Raw genomic sequence first — 26,318 nt, 5'->3', positions numbered from 1 at the left:
TCTGTCATTGGAGGGAGGCCAAGGACTCTGCAGAAGCTTCGATTGCTACCTGTAATCGGGCTGAAAGGTCTTGAGAGGTCTGGACAGAATGAGTTAGGGCTCCGGTTCCTAGGCCGGAGGCTACGAGGGATGAGGCTAAAGAGACCCCGATCATCAATGGAAGGAATACTGCCCTTGCCTGGCGGGGGCGGGCAAGGGGCAGAAGGGAGGATAGCGTGACCTCACTGTACAGGGTGAGGCTGGGGACTAGGGAGATGGGAATGCATAGGGTAGTGTTGAAAGCCTTGAGAGTTTTTGACAGGGAGGAATTGCACCAAAAATACCCACCTAGGGGGGCAGTTAGATTTGGAGGTGCAGATCCTGTCTGGTTGCACCAGGAAGCACTGGAGGTGGAGTAGCAAAAGGGGAGTTGTTGTCTAAGTGGGTCTTGGAACAAGGGGACTTCCGCCAGGGTTCGGCCGGGAAGAGGAAAGGAGAGAGTTAGGTTAGAGGAGTTAAAAGGGCTAGGTAAGGGCACCGCAACCAGTGGGGGCCTATTCAAGGCTGCACACAGGAAACAACGAGAGATGTTGTGTATACCGGCCATTTGCACTACTTGAGCCCTTTCCCTGACTAGGGTTAGCCATGAAAAAGGGTTGCTGCTGTCCTGGGGCTTGCTGCCTGGGTCGACTATAGCTGAGATGGCTTTTTCCTGTTGTTTGATGTCGGAGGCCAGGCTGACAAGGCTGCTCACGACCCTGACGTACGACCTAAAGATCGGGATAGGAGTCACGGGCCCCTCGATAAAGGCTGGCCTCAACCCCTGATGCCCACCTCAGGTCCCAAGGGTCAGGGATGGTGAGGAAAAATGTCCACTTGTCCCGAAATGTCAACTTGTCATATGTGTCACTTCTAACCAGTCGCACAGAGGAAGTGGGCTGCTGCCAAAGGGTTCTTATGTTGTCCGGATGGGTCCAGTGCATGTTGCAGTAGTGATAAGGACTGCCTCCATTGGTCTCAACCCAAGTGGATTGACAGGCATCGTTTGTCTGATCATATACAAAACAAATGACTGGGCACGGAGAGGGGTATTTTTGGGGAATGCTTTGGAAGGAGGAGAAGTTAAAGGTTACTTGGCTTTGGCACCTCAGGGGCTGGCAGTCTATTGTGGCTATGGTAAGGGAGCCCCTGCTCCTTCCTTCGGCCCCGCTGTTTCCTTGGGTCCAGGTCTCGGAAAGGTAGAACCTCCACTGGAATGGATTGGTTGGGGGAGTTTGGGCAGGAGTCTTACCTAGACTTGGGAGGACTAGGTGGCTGAGGAAGGCTAGGCAGAGGGTTGTCACCCATTCGCGTGAGTCGTAACTTGGTAGGGGTAACAACGTGAGTGGTCCAATTGGAATCATGTTGGGTGGGCGCCTTTTTCAGCTGGGACAGGTGATACCAGGAGGGAAGACCAAGGAGCTTGGCAGCGGTGGGACTGGTGAGGATCATGGTGTATGGTCCTTCCCACCATGGGGATAAGGCTCGGGGTTGCAGCTGCTTGACCAGGACCAGGTCTCCAGGTGCTACGACAGCGGGATTCTCGAGGTTTGGGGACGCGGGTGCAGGGAAACACCGGTCCGCGTGTTTTCTCAGAAGCTTGCGAAGGAGGGTTAAGTAAGGGAGATAGGAGCCTAAGGGAGGGGAGAGGGCTGGCAGCTCCTGGAAGAGAAACGGGCGTCCGTACAGCAGCTCAAAAGGACTGAGCCCTGTAGGGGCCCGCGGAGCTGTCCTAAGACGAGTAAGAGCCAAGGGAAAGAGAGTCACCCACGAGAGGCGGATTTCTAGAGTGAGCTTGATTAGATGCAGTTTAAGGAGACGTTTGCGCGTTCTACCTTTCCAGACGACTGTGGATGGTAGGGAATGTGGAGCTTCCAGGTAATCTGGAGTGCGGCCGCCACCTGCTGGGTGAGTTTAGAAATGAAAGTCAGACCATTGTCTGATTGGATGGTTCAGGGGAGACTGAACCTGGGGATGATGTGCTCCAGGAGAATGGTTACCGCGACTTCTGCAGTCTCTTGAGTGGTGGGGAAAGCTTCGATCCATCCTGAGACGGTGTCAACCAAGGTCAGCAGGTAGCGGGATTTTTTATGGCGGGACCTGTGGGTAAAATCAAGTTGCCAATCTTTCCCTGGCTGGTGGCCCCTTAGCTGATGAGTGGGCCCTGGGTTCCTGAGCCTACCTCGGGGGTTAACGGCCGAACAGATGGCACATTGCTGATGTACCTTTCTAATTTGGGCCTGCAGTGAGGGGAGGTCAAGGGTGGGTTCCAGGAAGTTATACATAGCCTTAGGCCCTATGTGGAGAGAGTGGTGTATGTCGGTCAATATTCGCACTGCCTGAGTCTGAGGGAGCGCTACTCAGCTGTCAATGAACACCCACCCATCCTCGCTCTGGGTAGCACTGGGATGGACCATCAGGGTTTGAAGTTCCTGGGGAGAGTAGTCGGGGGAATATGTGGGGGAAAGAAAGAGTAAAGGCTCTGGGGTAGGGGAGGAAGTGAGGGCAGTGGCCTGTGTGGTGGAATCAGCTAGGTTGTTACCTTGCAACACGGGGTCCTTAGAATGCTGGTGGCTTTTACAGTGGATGATGGCTACCTCCTTGGGGGCCTGGAGAGCATCAAGCAACCTCTTTATAAGTGGTGCATTGACTGCTGGTGTCCCTTTGGTGGTAAGGAACCCACGCTTTTGCCAGAGAAGGGAGTGGGTGTGTGCAATAAGGTAGGCATATTTAGAGTCTGTGTAGATATTAACTTGCTGCCCTTCGGAGAGAAGTAAGGCACAAGTAAGGGCAGTGAGTTCAGCCTTCTGGGAGGTGGTGCCTAAAGGCAAGGGCCTGGTTTCGACCGTCAGGGTTGCTTTTACGACAGCGTAGGCCGCCTGCTGGCAGCCATCAGGGGTTAAGACAGAACTCCCGTCCACGAACAAGGTACGGTCTGGGTGTTCTAATGGCTGTTTGGAAAGACCGAGGTGGGCGAGCAGCAAGGTGGTGAGAACCTCTGGGCAGGAATGTGTGGGGGCGGAATCACACCCTGGATGGGCAAGAGGGTAGCAGGGTTTAGAGGGGCTGAGGTGGTGAGGGTGATGTGAGGGTTTTCAATGAATAGCAGGTGAAACTGTTGAAGTCGGGACGGGGTGAAGTGGCTGAGACACTTGTGTGTGATGAGATGTGACAGTCGGTGAGAAGAGTAGACAGAGGATGTCCTAGGGTGAGCTTGAGGGCCTCCTTGGTAAGTTCTGTGGCAGCCGCCAGGGCTCGCAGATAAGGTTGCCAGCCCTGGACTGTGGAGTCTTAACTGCTTGGAGAGATGGGCCACAACCTGGTATGTGGACCCAACCGGCTGGGCTAGGAGGCCAGTAGCTACCTTTTGGCGCTCCTTGGTGAATAGATGAAAAGGCCGAAGGGGGTTGGGGAGAGAGAGAGAGCAGGAGCAGATAGGAGACAGTCCTGAAGCTTCTTGAAAGAGTTGGCAACCAATGAGGGGTTGGACAGCGGTCTGGTGGGCGCTTCCTTGGCAGCCTGGTAGAGGGGCTTGGCTAGGACCCCGAAGTTGGGAATCCAATGCCTGAAATACCCTACCAGTCCTAGGAAGGACAAGATCTCTTCCACATACTGAGGAGGCTGGAGAGTTTCAGTGAGGCTTATTCTATCCACCGTGAGGCTTTTTGTAGTGGGTGTGAGGAGTATACCTAGGTAGGTGACAGTAGGGGTGCAAAGCTGAGCCTTGGCTGGGGTAACCCGGTAACCTTGGTCGCCAAGAAAATTTAAAAGTGTAGCGGTATCTGCAAGGGAGCTCTCCCAGGAGGGACTACATAGCAATAAGTCATCTACATATTGCAATAGTGTGCTGTGGGTAAGGGGACAGAGGACAACATCCTGTGCCAGTGCCTGTCCGAAAAAATGGGGGCTATCTTGGAACCCTTGAGGCAAAACAGTCCAAGTCAGCTGGGAAGAAATATGAGTGTTTGGATCTTCCCATGTAAAAGCAAACAGGAAGTGACAGTCGGGGGGTAGGGGAATGGTGAAGAAGGCATCTTTAGGGTCAAGGACAGTAAAATGAGTGGTATCAGGGGGAATGCATGAGAGAAGTGTATATGGGTTAGGAACAACTGGAAAGTTGGGGACTACTGTCTCACTGATAAGGTGTAGATCCTGCACGAGGCGGTAGGCCCTGGAGTTTTTCCATACAGGCAGGATAGGAGTATGGCATGGTGAGTTGGCAGGGACTAGAAGGTGTTGCTGGAGCAGGCGCGTGATGATGAGTTTTAGTCCCTGTCGGTGCTCAAGGGAGATAGGAAACTGGGGTCTAGAGGGAAACTTGGAGGGGTCCTTCAGCCAGATGTGGACTGGAGTATGGTGCTGGGCAATGATCGGGGTGGAGGTGTCCCACACCTTAGGGTTAATGGAGACTGGAAATGGGAGTGGAGGGTCAGCCTGGCGGGGTTTATCAGGTGAGAGGAGGGGAAAGAGGAATGCGAGGTGCGGGGAGGGGTTGGGCCAGAAGTGAACTGTGTCCCCTAGCTTGGAGAGGAGGTATCGTCCTAACAAAGGGACTGGGCATGAAGGAATGATGAGAAATGAGTGTGAGGAAAGGGAGCCATCCAGGCAGCAAGACAGAGGAGGAGTCTGGCGGTAGGTGGAGGGAGTGCCATCAATTCCCATGACTGTGACAGTGGAGGAGTGGCTGGCGCCACTGAAGGAAGGCAAAACAGAGTAGGTAGCCCCCATGTCCATAAGGAAGGATATGGACTTATCCGCTACCTGGAGCATAACCCTGGTCTTGGCGAGAGAGTAACAGGAGTTCCCAAGACCGGGCCTCTTCAATCTTCGTCAGTGTCAAGGAGCTGGAAGGCGCCTCCAGTACCTGGAGGAGGGCCATCACGTGGAGGCGTAGCGACCATCCTCAGATTGGGGCAGTCTGACTTCCAGTGGCCCATTTGCCGGCAGCTCGGATAGGGGCGAGTTGGCTCCTTTGGGTTGGGGCGCTGCTTGGCTCAGTGGCCTTCGTTGCCGCACTTGAAGCAGGCACCAGGTGGCGCTCGGGGAGTACCTCCTCTCTGAGAGCTCCTGGAGCTGCTACCAAGGCCTGGGTCTGGAGGTTTACCTTCTGTTTTAGCCTCGCCTGTTGCTGAGCCTCAGCGGCTTCCTCCCTGGAGTTGTAGACCTTGAAGACCAGTTTGACTAAATCCTGGATGGGAGTTTGAGGGCCGTCCTCCACCGTTTTTAATTTTGTCTGGATGTCCGGAGCCGACTGAGAAATAAAGTATGTAGCCAAGACGGTTCCTCCTGTGGGGGAGGCAGGGTCAAGGCGGGTGTACTGCATGAGAGCCTCCGTCAGTCAGTTAAGAAAAACGGCTGCATTCTCATCTGAGCCTTGGATTACCTCCTTTAATTTATCAAAGTTGACTGACTTATTGGAGGCTGCCTGCATGCCGGCAAGAAGGCACTAGATCATCATGTCTCGGCAGCGGCAGCCTGCCTGCCCAACCTGGTAGTCCTAGCCGGGCCCGGCCAAGGGCACTGCCTCGGTGCCGACTGGCATGGCGGGGTCAGTTAAATGAACCTGGTCTGCATGCTGCCTGGCTGCTGCTAGGATACGCTCCCATTCCTCAGGGGACAGGGTTGAGGTCGTAATGACATGGAGATCATGCCAGGTGAGGTCGTATGCCTGGCATAGGTATCTGAACTCTTTGATATACAGAGTAGGGTTGGCCGAGAAAGAGTCTACATGCTCTTCAATCTTAGACAGGTCTGCCAGCGAAAACAGCATATGGACCCGGACCACTCCTTCAGCACCTGCCACTTCCCGCAAGGGGCACAGGAGGTCGGTCCTGGACCAGGTATGGGCTGAGACAGGCGAGAAGGAGGAGGAGGCGGGAGAGACAGGGTCCATCAGGTTTGGTGGGGACACAGGAGGAATGGGGGGAAGGGGTGGCACCGACAAGGACGGAGACAACGACGGGTCAGGGTAAGGGGGAGGTTGAGTGGGGGACCGAAGAGGGGGCAGGGAAAGAGTATCAGGAGGCTCAGAGAAAGAGGAAGAATTGTCCTTTTCCTTGCTTGAGGAAGTAGATTTCGCGAGCAAGACCTGGGCCAACGAACATCAGGCACAGACATCCAGGCGGGAACGCACATCCCAAAAGGCCTGAACATAGGGTACCTCGGACCATTTGCCTAGTCTCTTGCAGAAGTTGGTCAGATCCGTGAGAATGTTAAAGTCTAGAGTGCCCTCTGCAAGCCACTGAGACTGATTATCCAGTTTATACTGCGGCCATGCCACTGTGCAGAAGAAAATAAGCCGCTTTGGTTTTAGGTCTTGGCTGAGACCTAAAGTCTGGAAATTAGCCAAGAGGCACCCCAGAGGGGATTTTGGATCTGGTTTGGACTGGACAGCCCCCATGGTCTTGAGGTGGGCAGTCCGGAGGCAATGGGAGTGTCCTCCCACTGCCACGCGGAGTGCGGGGTATGGTGGCTTCCGGGGAGGTCGGATGTCTCCTAGTCCCCGGTGCCAGAGTCACAAGTGACGGACAGTGGAAGCCCTGACGCGGCCACGCGTTTTGGGCAGGGATTCCCTGGGCCTGCAGAACGGGGGTAAACTTACCCAGCAGTGATCGAATCAAGTCCTGCTTTTGGTGAAAACGGCTCCTGGCACGGAGAGGAGGTCCCGGCTCAGAGGAGAGGAGAGCCTACCCGGACTGGCGGGGGTCAGGGGAGGGGTCTCCTCCCAGGTTTTTGGCACAATGTAATGTAAATGGGGAGCCGAGCAAGAAGACAGGAGGCAGATGAGAACAAAGGTAGCTTTTATTGGGCTTGCGGGCAAGGTTCACTGGTCCTCTAGGGGGAGGGCCAAGGAAGTTGTGCTTGGGGCGGGTATTGGGGGGCCTTTTATAGGGTGAGGTAGGCGGGGTTTGTAGGTTTCGGTTTTCCTGAGTTAGGTTTCGATTTCTGGGGAATGAGGTGTCCAGGAGCTTGTGCAGAGTGGGGGTTCTTTGGCGGGTGCGGGCTTTTTTCGTGCACTGAGAGTCTTAGCAGGAAGTGAAGGGCGGGAAGTCCTAACAAAGGGCCTGCGGGAAGACCTAACAAAGGGCCTGCCATGCCCGGTGATACTGCCATGTTGGGTCTAGATTTCTGCCTAACAATAATAAGCAAATTAATATAAGCAAATTGATATAATAAGCAAATTGCAATGGGAACAGGAGAAGGGAAAAGATATATATATATTTACACTTATCAGACTGGAGAATTCACCACCAGACTGAGAAGTAACAGCCTGGGCTCCAGAGTCAGACACCACACTCATCAGACCATGTCTTTAGGAGGCCTGAAATTCCTATTATGACTTGGGTTATGAGTTCCCCTAGAACTCACCAGTTCTGATGAAGGAAGCAGTGGGAGCAGCCAGCTGGCTGAACTACTAGTGGTCCTCTGAGCTATTCAGGAGGAGGCCAGAGGGATTTGTCACTTGTATACCAACTCTTGGTCAGTAGCAAATGATCTTACTACTTGGATGCCCCAGTGGCAACAAAACTAATGGTTAATCGGGAGTAAACAGGTTTGGGGAAAACAATACTGGGAAGAGATCTGAATCCTGCTGTATACTACCATTATCACTGCTTTCCATGTTGATGCTCATGGGTCTTTGCTTTTTCTTGACAGACATCCTCCTTTAGCTCAGAGGAGGCAGACAGATCAATAGGCCAAAATTTCCACCGTAACTGCAAACTCGAATGCAGATGAATGGATTACAACATGTTCAAGCCTTGCAGTGAGAGGCATTATAATGTGTGATGGTATAATTAATGAGAATAACCTGTCTGCTAGTAATAAGTACATGGGTCATCATGTCTGAGGCTGACAATGAGTGCATCAACTGCGTAGCCACCACTGCAGCAGAAGCCAAGTGCAGTCAGTGCTGGGTATGCCTTGAGTTGCCAGAGGCTGCCGGGAACGGGCTACCTTGGAGAATTGTCCCTGCTAACATTTCTGAATGGATATGCCGATACCAATGGGCGTGGGATAATAACACTTGTAATCCAGCCTGGACTTTTATTTAACTAAACCAAGCAGTCTGTTTTTGCCCAAGCCCTAAGTAAACACAGCACCTTTGTTACTTAAATTACACATTACAGCAATAACCTACTTGTGGAAAAAGCTCTTAATGATAGTATCACTGGACTTACATTATCAGATGAATTTGCTCAGCCGTATACTGTTGTGTTGCAAAATCGAATGACATTAAATATGCTTACCATAGCCCAAGGAGTGGTTTGTGCCTTATTGCATACTGAATGTTATGTGATATCCCTAACAATTCTCACAATATTACTCTTTTTGCAAAGCCATGGTGGGTGTGGTTTTTATTAATTGTGCTTTTAATTCTCCTGTGCTCATCCTGTATCTGTAATCTATATCAACTATGGCTTCCCCATGTATCTGTAAGGGTATTTTCCTACAATTGATTATCAAATTGAGGCTGAATGTGGAGGTAAAGTTAAATATTAAATTTGAACTCAATTGAACATGGACACAAACAGTGGTCACTAAGTCCCAGAATGGATTGTGTGAGCCCTGTTAGGCGTTTATCCAGCGTTGTTTCAGATGAAACAACTATTTAATGATGAAATCTCTATTTCAATCTATTCCTATATGTTAGTTATTGAAAAACAATATACAGTAACAAAAACAAGTTGACCTTTTGTATTCCTCGAGCCCAGTTGCAAAGGGCCCTCGTGACTGGGCCTCATACCAAACAGCTTATTACAAAAAGAGCTAGGGTCCCAGACTGTGCCGAAGCTTCATGAGACCTCTCCTTGTCTGTGCATTCATGAGTGGTGGACTGTGGAGCCCAGGCTGTTGCTTCCCAGTCTGGTGCTGAATCCTGCATAGCCTAGTGAGTGCAGTGTCTGACTCGAGCCCAGGCTGTTGCTTCCCAGTCTGATGGTGAATCCTCCATAGTCTGGTGAGTATAAATGTGTGTATCTATTTTCCCTTCTCCTGTTTCCACTGCAATTTGCTTATTATATCAATTTGCTTATTATATTAATTTGCTTATTATATCATTTGCTTGTTATGTGTGCATTGCCATTTATGTGGAATAAAGCTTGTTTACCCTTAAAGGTATTGTGTGTGTGCCTTTTCTTTTTCCCTCGTGTGTTTCCTGCACAGAACACCCCTTGCCAGGGGAGTGAACCGTTTTGTCTCACTGGGGTTGCAGGCGCCGCTGGGGAATGAAAAAAACTCCTACAGCTAGCTCGGTGTCGGCCCAAACAGCTGCTCAGTTTTGTGCTTGAGACCCAGGTCTGTGGTGTTGTAGGCATAGGAGGGAATCTTCTGTTGTGCGGATTGCAAAAACCGTGGGAAAATTGTAGTACCTGGGCCCAGTAGCACAGTCCCTTATGGCTTCCCTTGGCTGGGGGAGGGAGGTCCCCCAGCTCCTTGCCCCTCCCAGGTGAAGCCATACCCCACCCTGCTTCTGTTCACTCTCCGTGCTTTGTATCTACTGCCTAACCAGTCCCAGTGAGATGAACTGGGTCTCTCAGTTGGAAATGCAGAAATTGCCCACCTTCTGCTCTGGTCTTGCTGGGAGCTGCAGACCAGATCTGTTCCTATTTGGCTATCTTGGTCCTTCCCTTGTATGTTGACTTTGTTTCATGCAACTTTACTGAATTTATCAGTTCTAATAATTTTCTTGTGGAGTCTTGAGGTTTTTCCAAATATAAGATGATACTTTCTCCAAACAAGGATGATTTGACCTCTTTCTTTCCAGTTTGGATGCGCTCTATTTCTTTCTCTTGTCTGATTGCTCTAGCTAGGACTTCCAATACTATGTTGAATAAGAGAGGTGAAAGTGGGCATCCTTGTCATGTTCCAGATCTTAGAGGAAAGACTTACAGTTTTTCCACGTTCAATATTAATAGTAGCTTTTGGTTTGTCATTTATAGTTTTTATTGTGTTGAGGTGTGTTTCTTTTATACCCAGTTTTTTGAGGGTTTTTATCCTGAAGCAATGTTCAATTTTATGAAATGCTTTTTCTTCATCAGTTAAAATGATCATGTGGTTTTTGTGCTTTATTCTGTTGATATGATATATCCCATTGACTAATTTGCATATGTTGAACTATCCTTGCTTCCCCAGGATAAATCCCACTGGGTCGTGATGAATGACCTTTTTCATGTGTTGTTGAATTTGGTTTGGTAGTATTTTGTTGAGGATTTTTGCATCAGTGTTCATCAGGGATATTGGCCAGTGGTTTCCTTTATTTGATGTGTCTTTGTCTGGTTTTGGTATCAGGGTAAGACTAGCCTTGTTGAATGAATTTGGAAGCCTTCCCTCCTTCTCTGGTTTTCAAAATGCTTTAAATATGATTGGTATTAGTTCTTTAAATGTTTGGTTGAATTCAGCATTGAAGCCATTGGGTCCCAGGCTCATGTGCTGCAAGACATTTTTTTTGTTATGGCTTCGATCTCACTACTTACTATTGGTCTGTTCAGGTTTTGGATTTCTTTATGATTCAATTTTGGTAGGTTGTATGTGTCAAGGAATTCATCCATTTGTTCTAGATTTTCCAATTTATTGGCATATAGTTGCTCATAGTAGCTGCTAATAATCCTTTGAATTTCTGTGGTATTGGTTGTAATGTCTCCTTTTTCACCTTTGATTTTATTTATTTGTGTCTTCTCTCATTTCTTGTTAATTAGTCTGGCTACAAATTTGTCGATTTTATGTATCTTTTCAAAAACCATCTTTTTCTTGCATTGTTCTTTTTTTGTTTCAGTTTCACTAATTTATGCTCTGTTCTTTATTATTTCTCTTCTAATTTTGTGTTTTGTTTGTCCTTTTCTATTTCTTTAAGATCAATGGTTAGGTTATTTATTTGAAGTTTTCCTACTTTTTTGATGTAGGCGCTTATAACTATAAACTTTCCTGTTAGTACTACTTTTGCTGTAGGTTTATTATGTTGTGTTTACATTATTATTTATTTCAAGAAAATTTTCAGTTTCCTTCTTAATTTCTTCTTTGTCATTCAAGAGCATATTGTTTAATTTTCATGTGTTTTTAGAGATTCCAAAATTCCTCCTGTTACTGATTTCTAGTTTTATTCCATTGTAGTCAGAGAAGATACTTGATATAATTTCAATCTGTTTGAATTTTTAAGACTTTTTTATTGAGTCACGTATGGTCTATTCTTGATAATGATCCATGTGCTGAGGAGAAGAAAAGAATGTATATTCTGGACTAGTTGGATGAAATCTTCTCTAACTACCTAATAGATCTATTCATTCTGTAGTGCAGATGAAGTCCAATGTTTCTTTGTTGATTTTCTGTCTAGATGATTCTGTCTAATGCTGGAAGTGCGATGTTGAAGCCTCCAGCTATTCTTTTATTGGGGTATTGTTTTTTAGCTCTAATAATATTTTATCTATATGTTTGGGTTCTCCAGTGTTGGGTACATATATAATTCTTATAGCCTCTCACCAGATTGACCCCTTTCTCGTTGTATAATGAACTTCTTTGTCTCTTTTTATAGTTTTTGTCTTGAAATCTGTTTTGTATGAGTATAGCTACTCCTACTCATTTGAGAGATTCCTGAGCTATAACTGTATTTCACCCATGACATCTATAAGAATGTGGTTCACCAAGGTTTAGGATGAGATTGAGGTATCTGCATTTTCAAACATATTCTTAGGCAATTTTGATATTCACCTTAGGCAAAATACTGTGATTTTACAGAAGATAATCTAAATTTGAAAAGTAAATATTTTTCCATCTTTATGGATGGAGAAACCCAAGATCCAATATTTAACAGTTTTAAAGATTAATAGAGAAAATTTGTACATCTTTCATTGTAACTTGCTTAATGCTTAACTCTAACATTTGGAAAGAAGTTATTTTTAATAATTAGTGGTTAAGAACACAAACTATTGAGTCAGGCAACTGGATTTGTAACCCTGGCTTGCTTGTTGTGTGACCTGGGAAAAGATACTCACTCTTCTATGCCTTAGTGTTCTTTTTTATAAGATATAAATAAGTATAGAGTTGTTTTGAGTTAATTAATACCAAGATTATAATGTCTAGCGCATAGTAAGTGCATTATTATCATTCCTATCTCATGTTACAGTTTGTTTCTTTTTTGGTTTGTTTTGTAGTCTTGTGAAAAATCAATTAGTATCTTCTATATAATAGTCTTCTAAGAGTAACTCTCAGTATTATTCTTTAATATTATATCATATTTGCAGTTTACTAATCCTAAAAATAATGTATAATATACTTGTATCTAAAAACTCAAATCCAGAAATATATCAAAATTTCAAATGAAAGATATTTGTGGCTTACCAATGATAATATTTTTTGTTTTTCAAATGTACCTATTTCAAATGAAACATATGCATAAATTCCTTTGTCTTTCTATTTGTGTTTGCTTTGAAACACTACATCTTTGTATAAATTTTGAAGACATGGTTTGCTTTCTTTTTAATATTCTGTACTTTTTTTTGTAGACTTCTTAATACTTTTTTCTTGTGCTCACTTTCCTATTTTCAGTTCTTCTCCTCCTCCTTGTGTCTGGTAATGAAAACTCAATTGTGGAAAATTAGAATGGTAAAAGGGAATAAAGACAAGATGATTTTTAGATTTTATTGACATGTTTTTATTGGCGTGTTTATTAAGATTTTATTGATATGTTTATCAAGGATATGTGTGTTATATCTTTGATATATTGTGTTCAGAGATTTAATTTCATAGTAAATGAGAAATTATCTTATTTTTATTTCTGTTTTTAGAGTTAAAGTTTACATGTTTGATAAGGAGACTGTTTCTATAAGATGATGTTATATTCTCTCACCACTGGGACCACTTCCCTCCTGCCCCTTTCCACTCCAAAGCACATGGGTTACACAGCTGCTATCGGGTTGTACACTGTCCCATGTGTATTAAGCCAACACAGCCTGCAAAGGGGTTGCTTTTTGGAGCATGGTAGTAGCGTGGCTGTTTGGAGACCCCAGAAGTGTAGCTGCCAGAATTATGCCATCTGGTAGCAATGCTGCCAGGCAGTTCCACCCAGGGCATAAATATATTTTTGCTGAGCACTTTTCCTGTTGCAACAGCCATGAATGCCTAGGCAGGGATGTGGATGGATGGTCATGGGAACTAACTGAAAAGTGTTTAATTGGAACCACTCTAATGTTCAAGGTGAGAGTACTTGCAATAAAGCATGAAGAAACACATTCAAACTTTTACAATAGATGCAGGAAGCTTAACCAAATAGTCTTTTAACTTTTATGAAGATTTTTAAATTAAATAATTGTGAGATTATAGTGAGGAATAATTACTTTAAAAAATTAATTTTTATACACATGGCAGAACGTGGTACAGAGACATAGCTTTTGTTTTTAAGGTAAAATAATTGTGATCACCTTTATTTGGTGAGAGTTTATTTCTGTTTTCTTAAAAATTCCCAGAACATTGAATATAACTCAACATTCCATGGAGAAGAAAGTATTATGCAGCTTGCATGTGTTCATATCTGCATATCGGAGCACGAAATATTGACATGATAATTGTAGTCAAGCCTGAGTGAACAGTGGCCTGTGGGAATTCAGCTGGTGTTGTACCAACTGGATGGCTGCTCAGGACACAGTTTGAAATGCAAGGTGCAAGTTAGCACTTTATTCAGCACAGGCAGGCATCATTTAAAAATCCTTGGGGGCAACCCTGGTGATGTGCAGATGTTAAAACAGTCTGTTCCGAAGTGCTGATATTTTCCAACACTGGAAGAAACTTCTAGATTCTGGGTGAAAAATATTTGCACAATTATAAAAGGCATATAATACACAATCTTTTCCAACTCTTTTATGTTGTTTTACGTAATAAATGTTGAGTATATGCAGAAATATCTGGACAAGTAGTTAAAAGAGACAAAATATAAGAAAATCAGGAAATAGTCACTTATTTTTTAACTATAAAACAGAAAAAGGTTTTGTTTTGAGTTTCAGCTTTGTATATTTAGAAATGGCGTTGAATGAGTATCTGATTATATATAGAGTATCTCATCTTATTTAGTAATATATTTAATATAAACAGATGTGTTCTATTGAATTGTTGCTTCTTTGTTTAAAGAGTTCATCCGTACTCTGTAATTTACAGATTCAGACTCACATCTTAGCCTGATGATCTTCTGCACTGTATTCTGATTGAATAAGGAAAAAAATGTCAATCATTTGTCATTTGCCGATTTCTACAGCACAAGTTTTGGCTTTCAAATGTAATTTTAAACATGTATTTTATACTGGAAATTAAAATAGTTCTAAATTCTGGATTATACAATAAAAACTCAGTTTTGTATAAAAGCGAAATAGTTATATTAACTATACTTGAGCCTTTAAAACATTTTATATCAAATTTTTTGTATGAATTAGGATCTGTTGAATTATTTTTATTGCGCATACTATAGTTTTCTTTTTTAAATAGTTGCTTTTACTGTGGAGTAAAATGTGTTTGTACAATATTTTTGCAACCTCTTTTTCAAGTTTTATTATTCGTATATCGTTTATAGATGCCATTCCAGTAATTCACTATGCATATTCATAATAAGAAAATACTTATAAAATAGTTCATGAATAAATGGATAAATAATTTGATGATGGCATAACTTTGATTTCTCTAAACTTCTATTATTAAGGCTTACTGTTTTAGAATCTTAATGTTTACTAGAAATTGGGAATTGTTTAAATTGCAAGCCATTGATAGGTATAAAATCTGCATTTTAATAGATTATCTACTCAAATGAAAGAAAACGTTAGTCCAATAAATGGCTTTATTTTGTGCATTATTTATATCTGTAAATAAAAAATAACCAACTTCAGTAAGTTTTGCCTTTTTGTTTATGAATTCAGACTAATATCACTACCTCATTTATAGTTAAATGTTTTTTTAGACTCTAATATTTCATTTTGACATCTCATTAAAAGTGGGCTCAAACCCAGAAAATATGATCCTGTTGTAGTGTATAATATATGGCATGGTCTATAACATAATAAAATTTTGTTTCTTAATGATTTAGAATAATTTCTCCGATTTTTGAGTTTAGAAAAATGGCAGAAAGTTAGCATAGTAATTCATGTGGCTAAGTACAGCATTGTTAAATGTTTAAATGGGAAGTACTCTTGGGAAAAATGATTGGTGCTTAAAACTTGTACAGATTTGACAGCCTCTCTTCACTTCATTTTTCATCCTAAAGAAGTCTGCAAATATTCTTCGCTCACATCATTATTGCACATCAGTGGTTCTAATTAGCTAAACAGGAGTTTGTCTCAGTCATTGATCATCATCAGCTTCTGGCAGTGTCTTTTTTTTTTTTTCTTAAGGACCTTTTTTTTTTAATGTCTTGTAAGTACATAGAAGTACATGTATTAATTGAATTGACCAGATTGGTTGGTGACATAAACTTGAAACAATATTTAAAACTCTTATTTTTTCAAGTAGAAAATATTGTATTCCTGTTACAGGCCATTTTATCTTGGGAGCATTTTCCTGTTATGAAAATGTTAGACATCTCTTACCACCAGGAGGAGCTGCTAGACAAATTGCCATATTTTGAGTTGTGATTATCTTTCAATTTCAAAATTATAACATATTAGTCAATTTTGAAGGTTTTTAGTTATATAGCATTCAGGTTTTTTTTGAAGTTTTTATTTTATATGACACTTTATGATCCATTTTTCAATATTACGTCATTCAGATTAATCTATTGAGAAGTGTGTTATTGTTATTTTGGTGACTCTCACACTTTAGTGTGCATCAGAATTGCTTGGGATATTGTGTCTTAGTCAGTTCTGGCTGCTGAAACAGAATCCTGGGTGGCTTAAATAACAAACATTTATCCTCATGGTTCCGGGGGCTGGGAAGTACAAAATTAAAGTGCCAGCCAATGTGGTTTCTGGTGAGGGCTCTTTGCAGTTGGCTGCCTTTTTGTTGTATCCTCAATGACAGAGAAAGATCCTCTCTTTAGTGTTCCCTCTCATTAAGGTGCTACTCCCATTCATGAAGGAGTAATCCTCATGACCCTAATTTCCTTTCACAGGCCCTACCTCCAAATACTGTCACATTGGTTATTAGGGCCTCAGTGTATGAATTCTGAGGAGACACAAACCTTCAGTCCACAGCACCTTGTTAAACACAGATTGCTGGGCCCCCACTCTTAGAGTTATTGATTCAATGCATCTGGATTGGACTGAAGAACATGCATTTCTAACCTAGGTGATGATGATGCTAGTGCTCTGGCAACCTAACTACTAGTCTGTGAGTATGTGTACATACTGTGTCATAGGAGATAATTAGCCTAGTATCAAGCTCATTTGGAAACTGTATTAATGCTTTTGTTTGGATTTGGTGGCACATAATCTAGTATTATCCATATCTCATTTAAAAGGACCACCAGAATTTATTTGGATACTAGTGGGGATCTTAAGCTTATTATAGAAGAGGGGATTATAAAGACTAACCGTACAGTTTTTTTTTAAACATTTAAGTTTAGGGGTACATGTGCAGGTTTGTAATATAGTTAAACGTTTTTTTAGGTAAACTTTAAAAGTAAACTTGTGTCATGGGAGTTTGTTTTACAAGTTATCTTATCACCCAGATATTAAGCCTAGTACCCATTAGTTATTTTTCCTGATCTTCTACCTTTTCCCACCCTCCACTCTCTGATAGGACCCAGTGTGTGTTGTTCCCCTCAGTGTGGCCATGTGTTCTCATCATTTAGCTCCCGCTTATAGGCAAGAACATGTTGCACATGCAGTATTTGGTTTTCTCTACCTGCATTAGTTTTCTGAGGGTAATTACCCTCAGCTTCATCCGTGTCCCTGCAAAGGACATGAACTTGTTCTTTTTTATGGCTTTGTAGTATTCCATGGTGTATATGTACCACATTTTCTTTATCCAGTGCATCATTGATGGCCATTAATGTTGATTCCTTGTCTTTGCTATTGTAAATAGTGCTGCAGTGAATATATGGGTGCATATATCTTTGTATGGAATGATTTATATTCCTTTGTAACCCTATAAATTAAACTAATTCCTGGACAGTTAAAAATAGATTCATGGTATATCCAGAAAAGAACTTACAGAGGAAGTATCTGACTGTAGTTAATGCTTTGACTTTCATGATCTAGATCATCTTTGTCCCTGGGTAAACCCTATCATGCCCTACCTTTTGGGATCTGCTTATTTTCCTCCTAATGTATATACCTCTAATAGATTTAGTATTCTTTTGCAGTACTTCTGATTTTATAATGGGAAGTTAAACATTCAAGTGGTAATTTGAGATAATATATTAGTGACAAATTATAGGTAAAATGCATATATTTTTAACATAAAATAGTTGTGTAAATTAATAAAAGCACTAAAATATAAAATGACAGATGCATTGACAGGCAATGCCAAAACATAAAATAAAAAGGGGCAGAAATTCATCAATTTCTGAAAGTATAGTATATTTTATTATTAATATAAGAAACAAAAGAAGGCCTAGTTGTACACAATGGATTGCAATTATGTATTAAATGTGCTATTAATGTATGGTAAGTAGAAAACAAAATAATCAAGATGAAGTACAAATGGTAAAAATAAATCATCATGATATACGTGTTTGCAAAATTTCCAATGTGGTTTATTCCAATTGTCCACCCTTTGTGTGCCTACATCCAAAAGGCTAAACTTGTCTTGAGAAAGACCCTGAACCATGATGACAATGATCTTGTATAAATTTATGACCACTAATTTTAAGTGGTCCTCAGTACTGCCTGGTCATCATCCTATTTTTTCCTGGCCCACTTACTATCTCAGCATCCTATAATGTTTTGTTTCCTCTCTTATCAACTTCCAACACTTCTTTTCCCATTCTTACTTTCAGCTGTTGGATACCTTTGCTTTCATATACCATTGAGAAAGTGGAAACTCTTAGAAGGGAGCTTTTTATTCCTTCCCATAACTGTATCTACTAACATATCTGAATCTCTTCTCATATTCTCTCTTTTTATTTCTTTGGAAGAACTGTTTATATTTACCAAAGGCCAAACAAACTATATGTACGCTTCAAGCCTCAAGGATTCAAAGGTGTTGGACTGCAGTTCTCTTTTCTCTCCTGCATCATCAGTGTCTCTCACTGCCCTGGATTGTTCCTGTCAGCATACACACAGGCTGTCTTCTTTCCCATGTTAAAAAACAAAAAAACAAAAGTCTTGTTTTCTCATATTTCCCTTGAACTCTTTTACCATTTCTCTGCTCCTTTCTGTGCAAAATTCCCCTGAAGAGTACTTTTCAGTATTTCTATGTTTTTCTTTCTCACTTGAACTCACTCTAATTAGGCTTTGTAATCACCATCCTCCTAAAATAGTTCTCATCAAGATATCACTGCTGACCTTAATTGATATGGTTAGATTCTGTGTCCCCACCCAAATCTCATCTTCAGTTGTAGTCCCATAATTCCCAATGTGTTATGGAAAGGACCTAGTGGGTGACAATTTGAACCATGGGGGTGGTTTCCCCCATACTGTTCACGTGGTAGTGAATATAATGGTATATGAAAGCAAGGCCTTGAGATCTGATGGTTTTATCAGGGGTTTCTGCTTTTGCATCTTCCTCATTTTCTCTTGCCGCCGCCATGTGTAAGAAGTACCTTTCACCTCCCACCATGATTCTGAGGCCTCCCCAGCCATGTCGAACTGTAAGTCCAGTTAAACCTCTTCTTCTTCCCAGTCTCGGATATGTCTTTATCAGCAGTGTGAAAACAGACTAATACGTTAATATTGCTAAATCCAGCAGTCATTCCTCAGTCTTTACCTTCTTTAGTGTGTTTGCAGCATTTGATGTACTTGATCATTTCTTTCTACTAAATTCTATTCACTTAGCTCTTTCTCTTGATTCTCCTCTTAAATTACTGGCTTATCCTTCTTAGTTTCATGTGATGTTTTTTCCTTATTTTACTAATCTATAAATGTTGAAATGCTCCAGGACTCAATCCTCGTACTTCTTTATGCAAAATCACTCCCTAGGCGAACCTGTCTACCCTTATGGTCTTAAAAATACAGTAGTCTGCCTTATCCATGGGGGATATATTCCAAGCCTCCCAGTGGATACTTGAAACCATTAATAGCACTGAATTCTATGTACACTATGTTTTATCCTACACAGTAATAGACAGGTAGTGTTTATAGCATGGATACTTCCGACAAAGAGATGATTCACGTCCTGCGTGAGTTGGGAATTGCACGGTGCAAGTTTTTTCATGCATTTAGAATAGCACTGCAATTTAACGCTTATGGATTGTTTATTTCTTGAACTTCTGATTTAATATTTTTGGATCACAGTTGACTGCTGGTAACTGAAGCCATGGAAAGTGAAACTGAGGGTAAGGGGGAACTACTGTATTTGGATGACTCCTAAAGTTGTATCTCCAGCCTTAACTTTTTTACTGATTCCAGACTTTTTAATCCAACTGCCTACTTCTCTTGGATGTTGATTAGGCATCTCAAACTTAGTATGTCCACGTTTGAAATCCTTGTGTCCACCAAACTTCTTCTCTGTGTCTCAGATAATGTCTACTCCATTCTTCCAGTTGTGTAGGCAGAAGCTTTGGAGATATTCCTGACTTTTCTATCAAGAAATCCTGTTAGCTCTACCTTTAAAATATCCAAAATTTAATCACTTCCCAATTCCACTGCATCTACCTATCTTGTACAATTCAGCTTTCTTTTTTACCTGGCTGTTTCATATGCTTTCTCACTTGTCTTTTTGCTTTCTCCCTTGACCCTTAATGTCTGTCCTCAACCCACCAGCTATTGATACTCTTAGAATGTTACATGTTATTTATCTGCTCATTGCTTTCCCATTTCACTTCAGATCCAAATTTCACAGGGCTTAGAAGGCCATATATTATTGTATCCCCAGTGATTTCTCTGTTCTTAGCTACCATTTCCTTATCCACTTTACTATATATGTATGTACTTCTGTGCTGTTCTTTGAATATACCAATTGCCCTTGCTCTTGTGTCTTTGCTCTTGCTACTAGTTCTGTGACTTGACTTGGAAAACTCTTCCCTGGGGTCTTCATGACTCTTCCTTCCTTCCTTTAGATCTCTCCTCAAATATAATATTACCTTTAAGGAGAGTTATTTGTTAACTATCCTATGTAAAATAACAACAACCTTCGTTTCACTCCCAACTTCTCTAGGACTGGGCATTCCTTTCTTTGTTACCCTAATTTATTGTCCTTAGTCTACTGATAGCAATTTGACATAGTATGTATTATTTATCTTCATTATCTATGTACTAAAATGTTAATTCCATGAAGGCAGCAACTTGGTTTATTTTGTTTCCTCCAATATCTCTAGTCCCTAGTCTAATGGCTATCATGTAATAAATGCGCAGTGAATACTGGAATGAATGATGGATTAATGTGTTAGATGTGGCTTTCCTTTATGTATTCTGCTAGGTATTCCTTCAATCTGAGAACTTTATTTAATTCTAAAATATTCTCAGCAATTACCTCCTGAAATACTGCTTTATTTTTCATCCCATAGTTATTACTTCTGGAATGTTTTAGGCATATGTTAGAGATTCCCAAAGAAACTTATGTCTCAACTGTGTTTTCATGTTTTTAATCTCACTATTTTCCTGGATGAATCCCTTATTACTATCCCTCATTTCACTAATCTCTTTTTGTGTCTAGTTTTGAGCTTAGTCCATTTAGTGTTTTTTACTTCAGTGATTATAATTTTTTATCTTCAAGATTTTAATCGCTTCTTTACATCTACCTGATCGTGTTTCAGCTCTCATCTTTACTTTTTTTTTTTTGTGACGGAGTCTTGCTCTGTCGTCTGGGCTGGAGTGCAGTGGCCGGATCTCAGCTCACTGCAAACTCCGCCTCCCGGGTTCACGCCATTCTCCTGCCTCAGCCTCCCGAGTAGCTGGGACTACAGGCGCCCGCCACCTCGCCCGGCTAGTTTTTTTGTATTTTTTAGTAGAGACGGGGTTTCACTGTGTTAGCCAGGATGGTCTCGATCTCCTGACCTCGTGATCCGCCCGTCTCGGCCTCCCAAAGTGCTGGGATTACAGGCTTGAGCCACCGTGCCCGGCCTCATCTTTACTTTTAACATTAGTTATTCTTTTGTCTTTATGGACCTTTAACTTACTTATTTTAGTCTTTTTCATTGTATTTGGTTATTTTTATTTTTACTAGAGGATTGCATCTTTTGACTTGAACTTAGTATGTCAGTGTATGTGGGTTCATGTATTTTGAATTTTTTTGTTTGGGGTCATATCTCAAGAGGGAAGGTTGCTGTTATTGTTACTGTTTACTTCCTCCTCTTTCTCCACCACCAGGTCCTTATCTAATGCCTATCTTTTTTTTTCTAGAAATTTTATAGTTGCCTTTAAATTGTCAATCTCACTCAAGTCTCTTTCCTGAAATAGGTTTTATAGAGGTTTTGCTATACCTAGCCTCAGCTGCAGGGTGTTCTGACTCAAGTCTTGACTGGGGAGCTACGTCTATAAACTTTTGCCTTTCTAAACTCTAATATAAGCCTTGGTTCTAGGCAAGGATGGGTGGAAGCTTTTTTCCAGCTTCACTTCATGAGTTAGCATTGCCGTCCCACACAGTGAGCCTGGTTGTGCTTCTGCATACTGGGTAAGGCACTCTTATTCCCTATTAACCCCAGAAGTCAAGCTCCTTTCCACCTCAGCCTGCATCTGAATCTGGAGGACAGCAAACAGTAGCCTCATCCCCATTTATAGATTTCTATTTTTGTTTAATTTGTGATTCTCAGAGATACAAATTTGTCTGTTTAATTTTTATGTTTTTCTATGAATACCTTATATTTTATTTGTGACCTTTTCAAAAAATGTAAGTCAGTGTCCAATAAATTTCCCCTTATTTATGGTATAAATTGACTGGTGTCAGCCTGATTATACAGTCTCTTCAGACCTTTGCTCCTTCCTTTCCCTTTTCCTCCTTTTCCTTTGTAAAGCTGTATTTGTTTAAAAACTATATTTGTTTTAGAATATAGTCATTCTTTACAAGTATTGTGATTTTCTGTTTCCCAGAGAACTATGCTTTGAGTGTACAACTGCCATTTAGTTCAGTTAATAGTAGTCTCAGAGACTAGAAATGTATAGGAAGGTGTCAGAAATCAAAAAATTCTAGTTATAGGATATCAACTATAAGTAAATCTCTTTCAATCTCTCTTTTGAGATTCTTACTTAAAAAATGGTAAATTTTATCCTTAATATAATTGTGTATATGAAAGCTTAAATTAACAAGAACATGTTTACTTAATTTTAATTATTTTCAAAGCGATGACATTATGGTTATTGCAATCAAGGTTAAACCATATTTTGTGTAATTTTTATCATATATCTAAATCTGGAAATGAAACTGTTCTTTTAGTATGAAGTTGTCTTAGTTTTCAGCAGTTGTGAGTTGCTGTCACTTGCCATATGGTTTCTGATTAATTCTGAAAGAGCTGTCAACTCAAGATAATTTAATTTTCTATATTTTAAAGTGATATTAATATTTGGGATATGAAAATTTAAAGTATTAGCTACCAATTATGATTAATAAACTCTCTATATTTTTGTATCTAGAGAAAAACAGAAATCTGAAGGTAAAGACAGAAAAGTTCTAGAAATTCTGCAAGTCAAGGATGCCAAAATACAAGAATTTGAACAGGTTGGTGTTATAATAAAAATATTTAAAATCACTATACTTGTTTTGGGTAGTAGATCCTTAAAATTATTTTTGTTTTGCAATAGTGTTTATTGAGAATATTAGGGTCCTTATTATGTTAAAGCATTACTATTTTGAAGTCACTAGTAAGATTATTCTTCATTATTAATACTTTGCTTGTACCCTATTGTTTTCTGAATTAATAGGCTGTAACTTTTTATCTAATGTTACAGTTTTATAATAGTATCTAGCTATTATTATTTGTTTTGTTGAATTTTGCCATTATTAGCAGTTATCATTTACTTCTGAAGATTGTAAATTTTCAGATGACTTTATTTGTAGAAAAGATGAAAATTGGGATCGTATTATTTACACCTAAAACTTGTATTTTTGTATTAGTACTATATTAGGCTATTCTTCCAGTGTTATAAATAAATACCTGAGACTAGGTAATTAATAAGAAAGAGGTTTCATTGGCTTATGGTTCTGCAGACAGTACAGGAAGCACAGGAACATCTGCTTCTTGGGAGGCCTCAAGGAGCTTTACTCATGTCAGAAGTGTCACATGCTTATAGCAGAAGCAAGAGAGAGAGAGACAGGGCATGGTGAGGGAGGCGCCACACACCTTTAAACGAGAGCTCGTGAAAACTCACTCGCTATGCAAAATCAGCACCAAGCCATGAGGGATCCACCCTTATGACCCAAACACCTCTCATCAGCCCCCACTTTCAGCTTTGGGGATTACAATTCAATGTGAGATTTGGGCAGGGACAAATATTCGCACTATATCAAGTACAGTCCTATTTTTTATGTATAATCAGTACATTATACAATTACATATATTTATATTTATATGTAATATGTAAAATTATGTGTGATTGTATAATCAGTATGTAATCACCCAAAAGTGTATGTGGTCATGCTTTCTGGAGCAATTTTCAAGATATAAACATCTCAAAAATAAGTGAAAGAAATTTATTTTAAGAGTGGCTAATATCATTATATAATATTTAAATTCATTTTATACTCAAGCTCATTATGGAGCAAATAAACTATAATTTTTCTTGGGAGGTACCTTTTTGGCAACTATGCTCTTTTGACTTTTGAATTTATTTTCCTTTCTAACCAATTAAAGGTTCATGAGAACTTTGATCTAGGATCAGTTATTGTTATAAAGTTGTTTCATGAAAAGACTAAAAGTTCCATTCCCTACATTTCTGTCAGTTTTTTCTAAAAAGGAATATTGATTCCAATAAAACATATAAATCTGAAATGTATACCTTTTCCACAGTTGAGTTTTTCTTATAGAAAATGTCATAATTGGTACTATAATGATAAAATGTTAAGAATAACATTTTAGTAAATTTGTTCTGGAAAGAAACAGTTATATTTACCACCCAAGTATCAAACAATATTAAAATGTACTCTAAAATAGGTAAATGTTGTCATGTGCCTGGTGTATTAATTGGATTAGGCTAAGCTGCTTAACAAGTACAGCCTTATGACCCAGACATGGTAGACATCATTTGTATTCATATTTTATTGGAAAAAAATGTGGCCACCCCAAGATTCAGGTGATTTGAGAAAATGTAGATACAAGTGTAGCAGTCTCTTCCTCAATTATACCTCTCTTCTGTTAGAGAAGGAAAATGGGTTTTGGGAAAATGGGTCTTTTTAATATCCTTAGGCATTAAGTTTGCAGTGCTTTAGTGAATGCTCTTCGGTTTAACAGCTTTGGATAACCGTAGCATACCCTTAGAAAACGTTGTCTTTTGTAAATGAAAATATATTTCCCCCTTTTCTTTGCTAAATTCTTTGTCTACTTCTGCATCCTTGAGTAGAGATTATTTGATTATTTATCTTTTGAGTGGAATCACATAGCTTATATATAACATACTAAACTCTCATAAGAGAAATTATTTACTTTGTAGGGACCCAAATTTCTTAGGATTAATCATGTCATTTTTGTGCAATGATGGTTATAACTTTGTACAAGGTATATTTTCAGTTAGGTTCAACAAAATATTGTATTAAATGTATATATTATCCTGTGATGGTGTTGTAGAATATTCAGAGTTACATTTCTTGCCTTTAATGCTTTTTAAATATCTTTGATGATTAGGTGAGGATAGAAGTAAGGTGGAAATTGCCATATTCTGCTATGCAACTTTGTAGTTTCTATGAGGGCAGAGTCTGTTTCTCTCTCATCCACTCTTTAGTCTCATACAGATGACTGTATACCCAGCAAGTAATTATTAATAGTTATTTCATAATCAGGTCCACTGACATGGACCTGAATTATTAGGTTGGCAGGAATTAAAGGCATGTAAATGGAACCATAAGGACTTGATAGTAATTTTGAAAATGACTCTTAGGTTTTCATCTTAGAGAAACCAGGAGAACAGTGGCATTATTATCAAAAAGAGGGTTATTTTCAGGAAGTATATATTGTTTTGAAGGTAAGGTTTTGAACTTCTTCTAGAAAGTTCATGTTTTAGATGCTGATAGGAATTCCATTTAGAGGTATTTAGCAAACTGTTGGAAGCATGAATCTGATACTTGGGAGAGAGTTTTGACCTGGAATTATGGGTATTTAATGGTTTAGTTCGAGGGAAGACTTTAAGCAGTGAAAATTTTGAGAGCAAGATATTTACTGATTTTTTAATGAGGAAGGAAAAATTGTAGTAAAAAAGACGAAAAGACTTTAGAGAAGTAAGGAGGAAGTACAATGCAGTATCTCATGAATTGAGAGAAGAGAGTTGCAAGAAGCAAAAGGTTGTCATTGTTGTAAAATGCTACAAAAAATGGAATGGGTTTTTGAAAAAGACATTACATTTAGCAGTCATGAAGTTTTAAAATGAATTTTAGAAAGCAATATAAAGGGGATGGCATATGACATTTTAAGAGATCATTGAATTCTGACAAAGTAATGGAAAGGAATGAAGAAATGTGACATTATGGGATGGGGAGATAGAGGGATTGATTGATTGATTGACTGTTTTATTTTAAGTAATAGCTCACGCAATCGTGGGCTGGCAAGTAACTGCAGGGCAGTCAGAATGGAGTCCTAGGGAAGACTTTATGTTACATTGCAAATCCTAAGGTAGTCTGGAGGTAGAATTTCTTCCTGCTCTGGGGATCGTAGTATTTTCTTGAGGCCTTCAACTGATTGGATGAGGCCAGCCTACATTATGAAGGGTAATCTGCTTTTCTCAAAATCCCATTAATTTAAATGTTAACCACATCTAAAGAATACTTTCAAAATAATATCTAGACTGGTGTTAGGTAAGAATGTGTGTACCATGGGTAGTATAGCCAAATTGACATATAAAATTAACCAAATGGGTAAAAACAGCTGGGGTAAATGTAAATAGGTTCTATGTTTATCTGGCTAGAGATTAGGCTGTCTCCACTGTTTGCTGTGGTATGAATTAGAGACAAAACTCTGGTATCCATGTCTTTTTTGAAGTTTTGTAGATACTTTATAAATATCCTTGATATGCATAATTTGATTTTCTTAAAAAGAAAAACTTTAAACAAATTAAATTCAATGGAGTTTAATTGAGATGAAAAAAATTCAT

The 26,318-nt window shown here is 40.4% G+C and overlaps 1 protein-coding gene across 3 annotated transcripts in view; it reads left to right on the top strand.

Annotated features, from left to right (window-relative positions):
- Nucleotides 1-26,318, top strand: part of CNTLN (centlein, centrosomal protein) — a 389,383-nt gene that overhangs the window by 71,087 nt on the left and 291,978 nt on the right. For all 3 annotated transcript variants that reach the window (XM_011930370.1, XM_011930371.1, XM_011930372.1), the window contains exon 3: nucleotides 22,656-22,740. In XM_011930370.1, the coding sequence (XP_011785760.1) occupies nucleotides 22,656-22,740 (85 nt within the window). The remainder of the gene's footprint in view (nucleotides 1-22,655; nucleotides 22,741-26,318) is intronic.

The sequence above is a fragment of the Colobus angolensis genome, unplaced genomic scaffold, assembly GCF_000951035.1.
Source record: "Colobus angolensis palliatus isolate OR3802 unplaced genomic scaffold, Cang.pa_1.0 Scaffold86, whole genome shotgun sequence".
Classification (NCBI taxonomy): domain Eukaryota; kingdom Metazoa; phylum Chordata; class Mammalia; order Primates; family Cercopithecidae; genus Colobus; species Colobus angolensis.
This window is presented reverse-complemented; position numbering and strand designations above follow the sequence as displayed.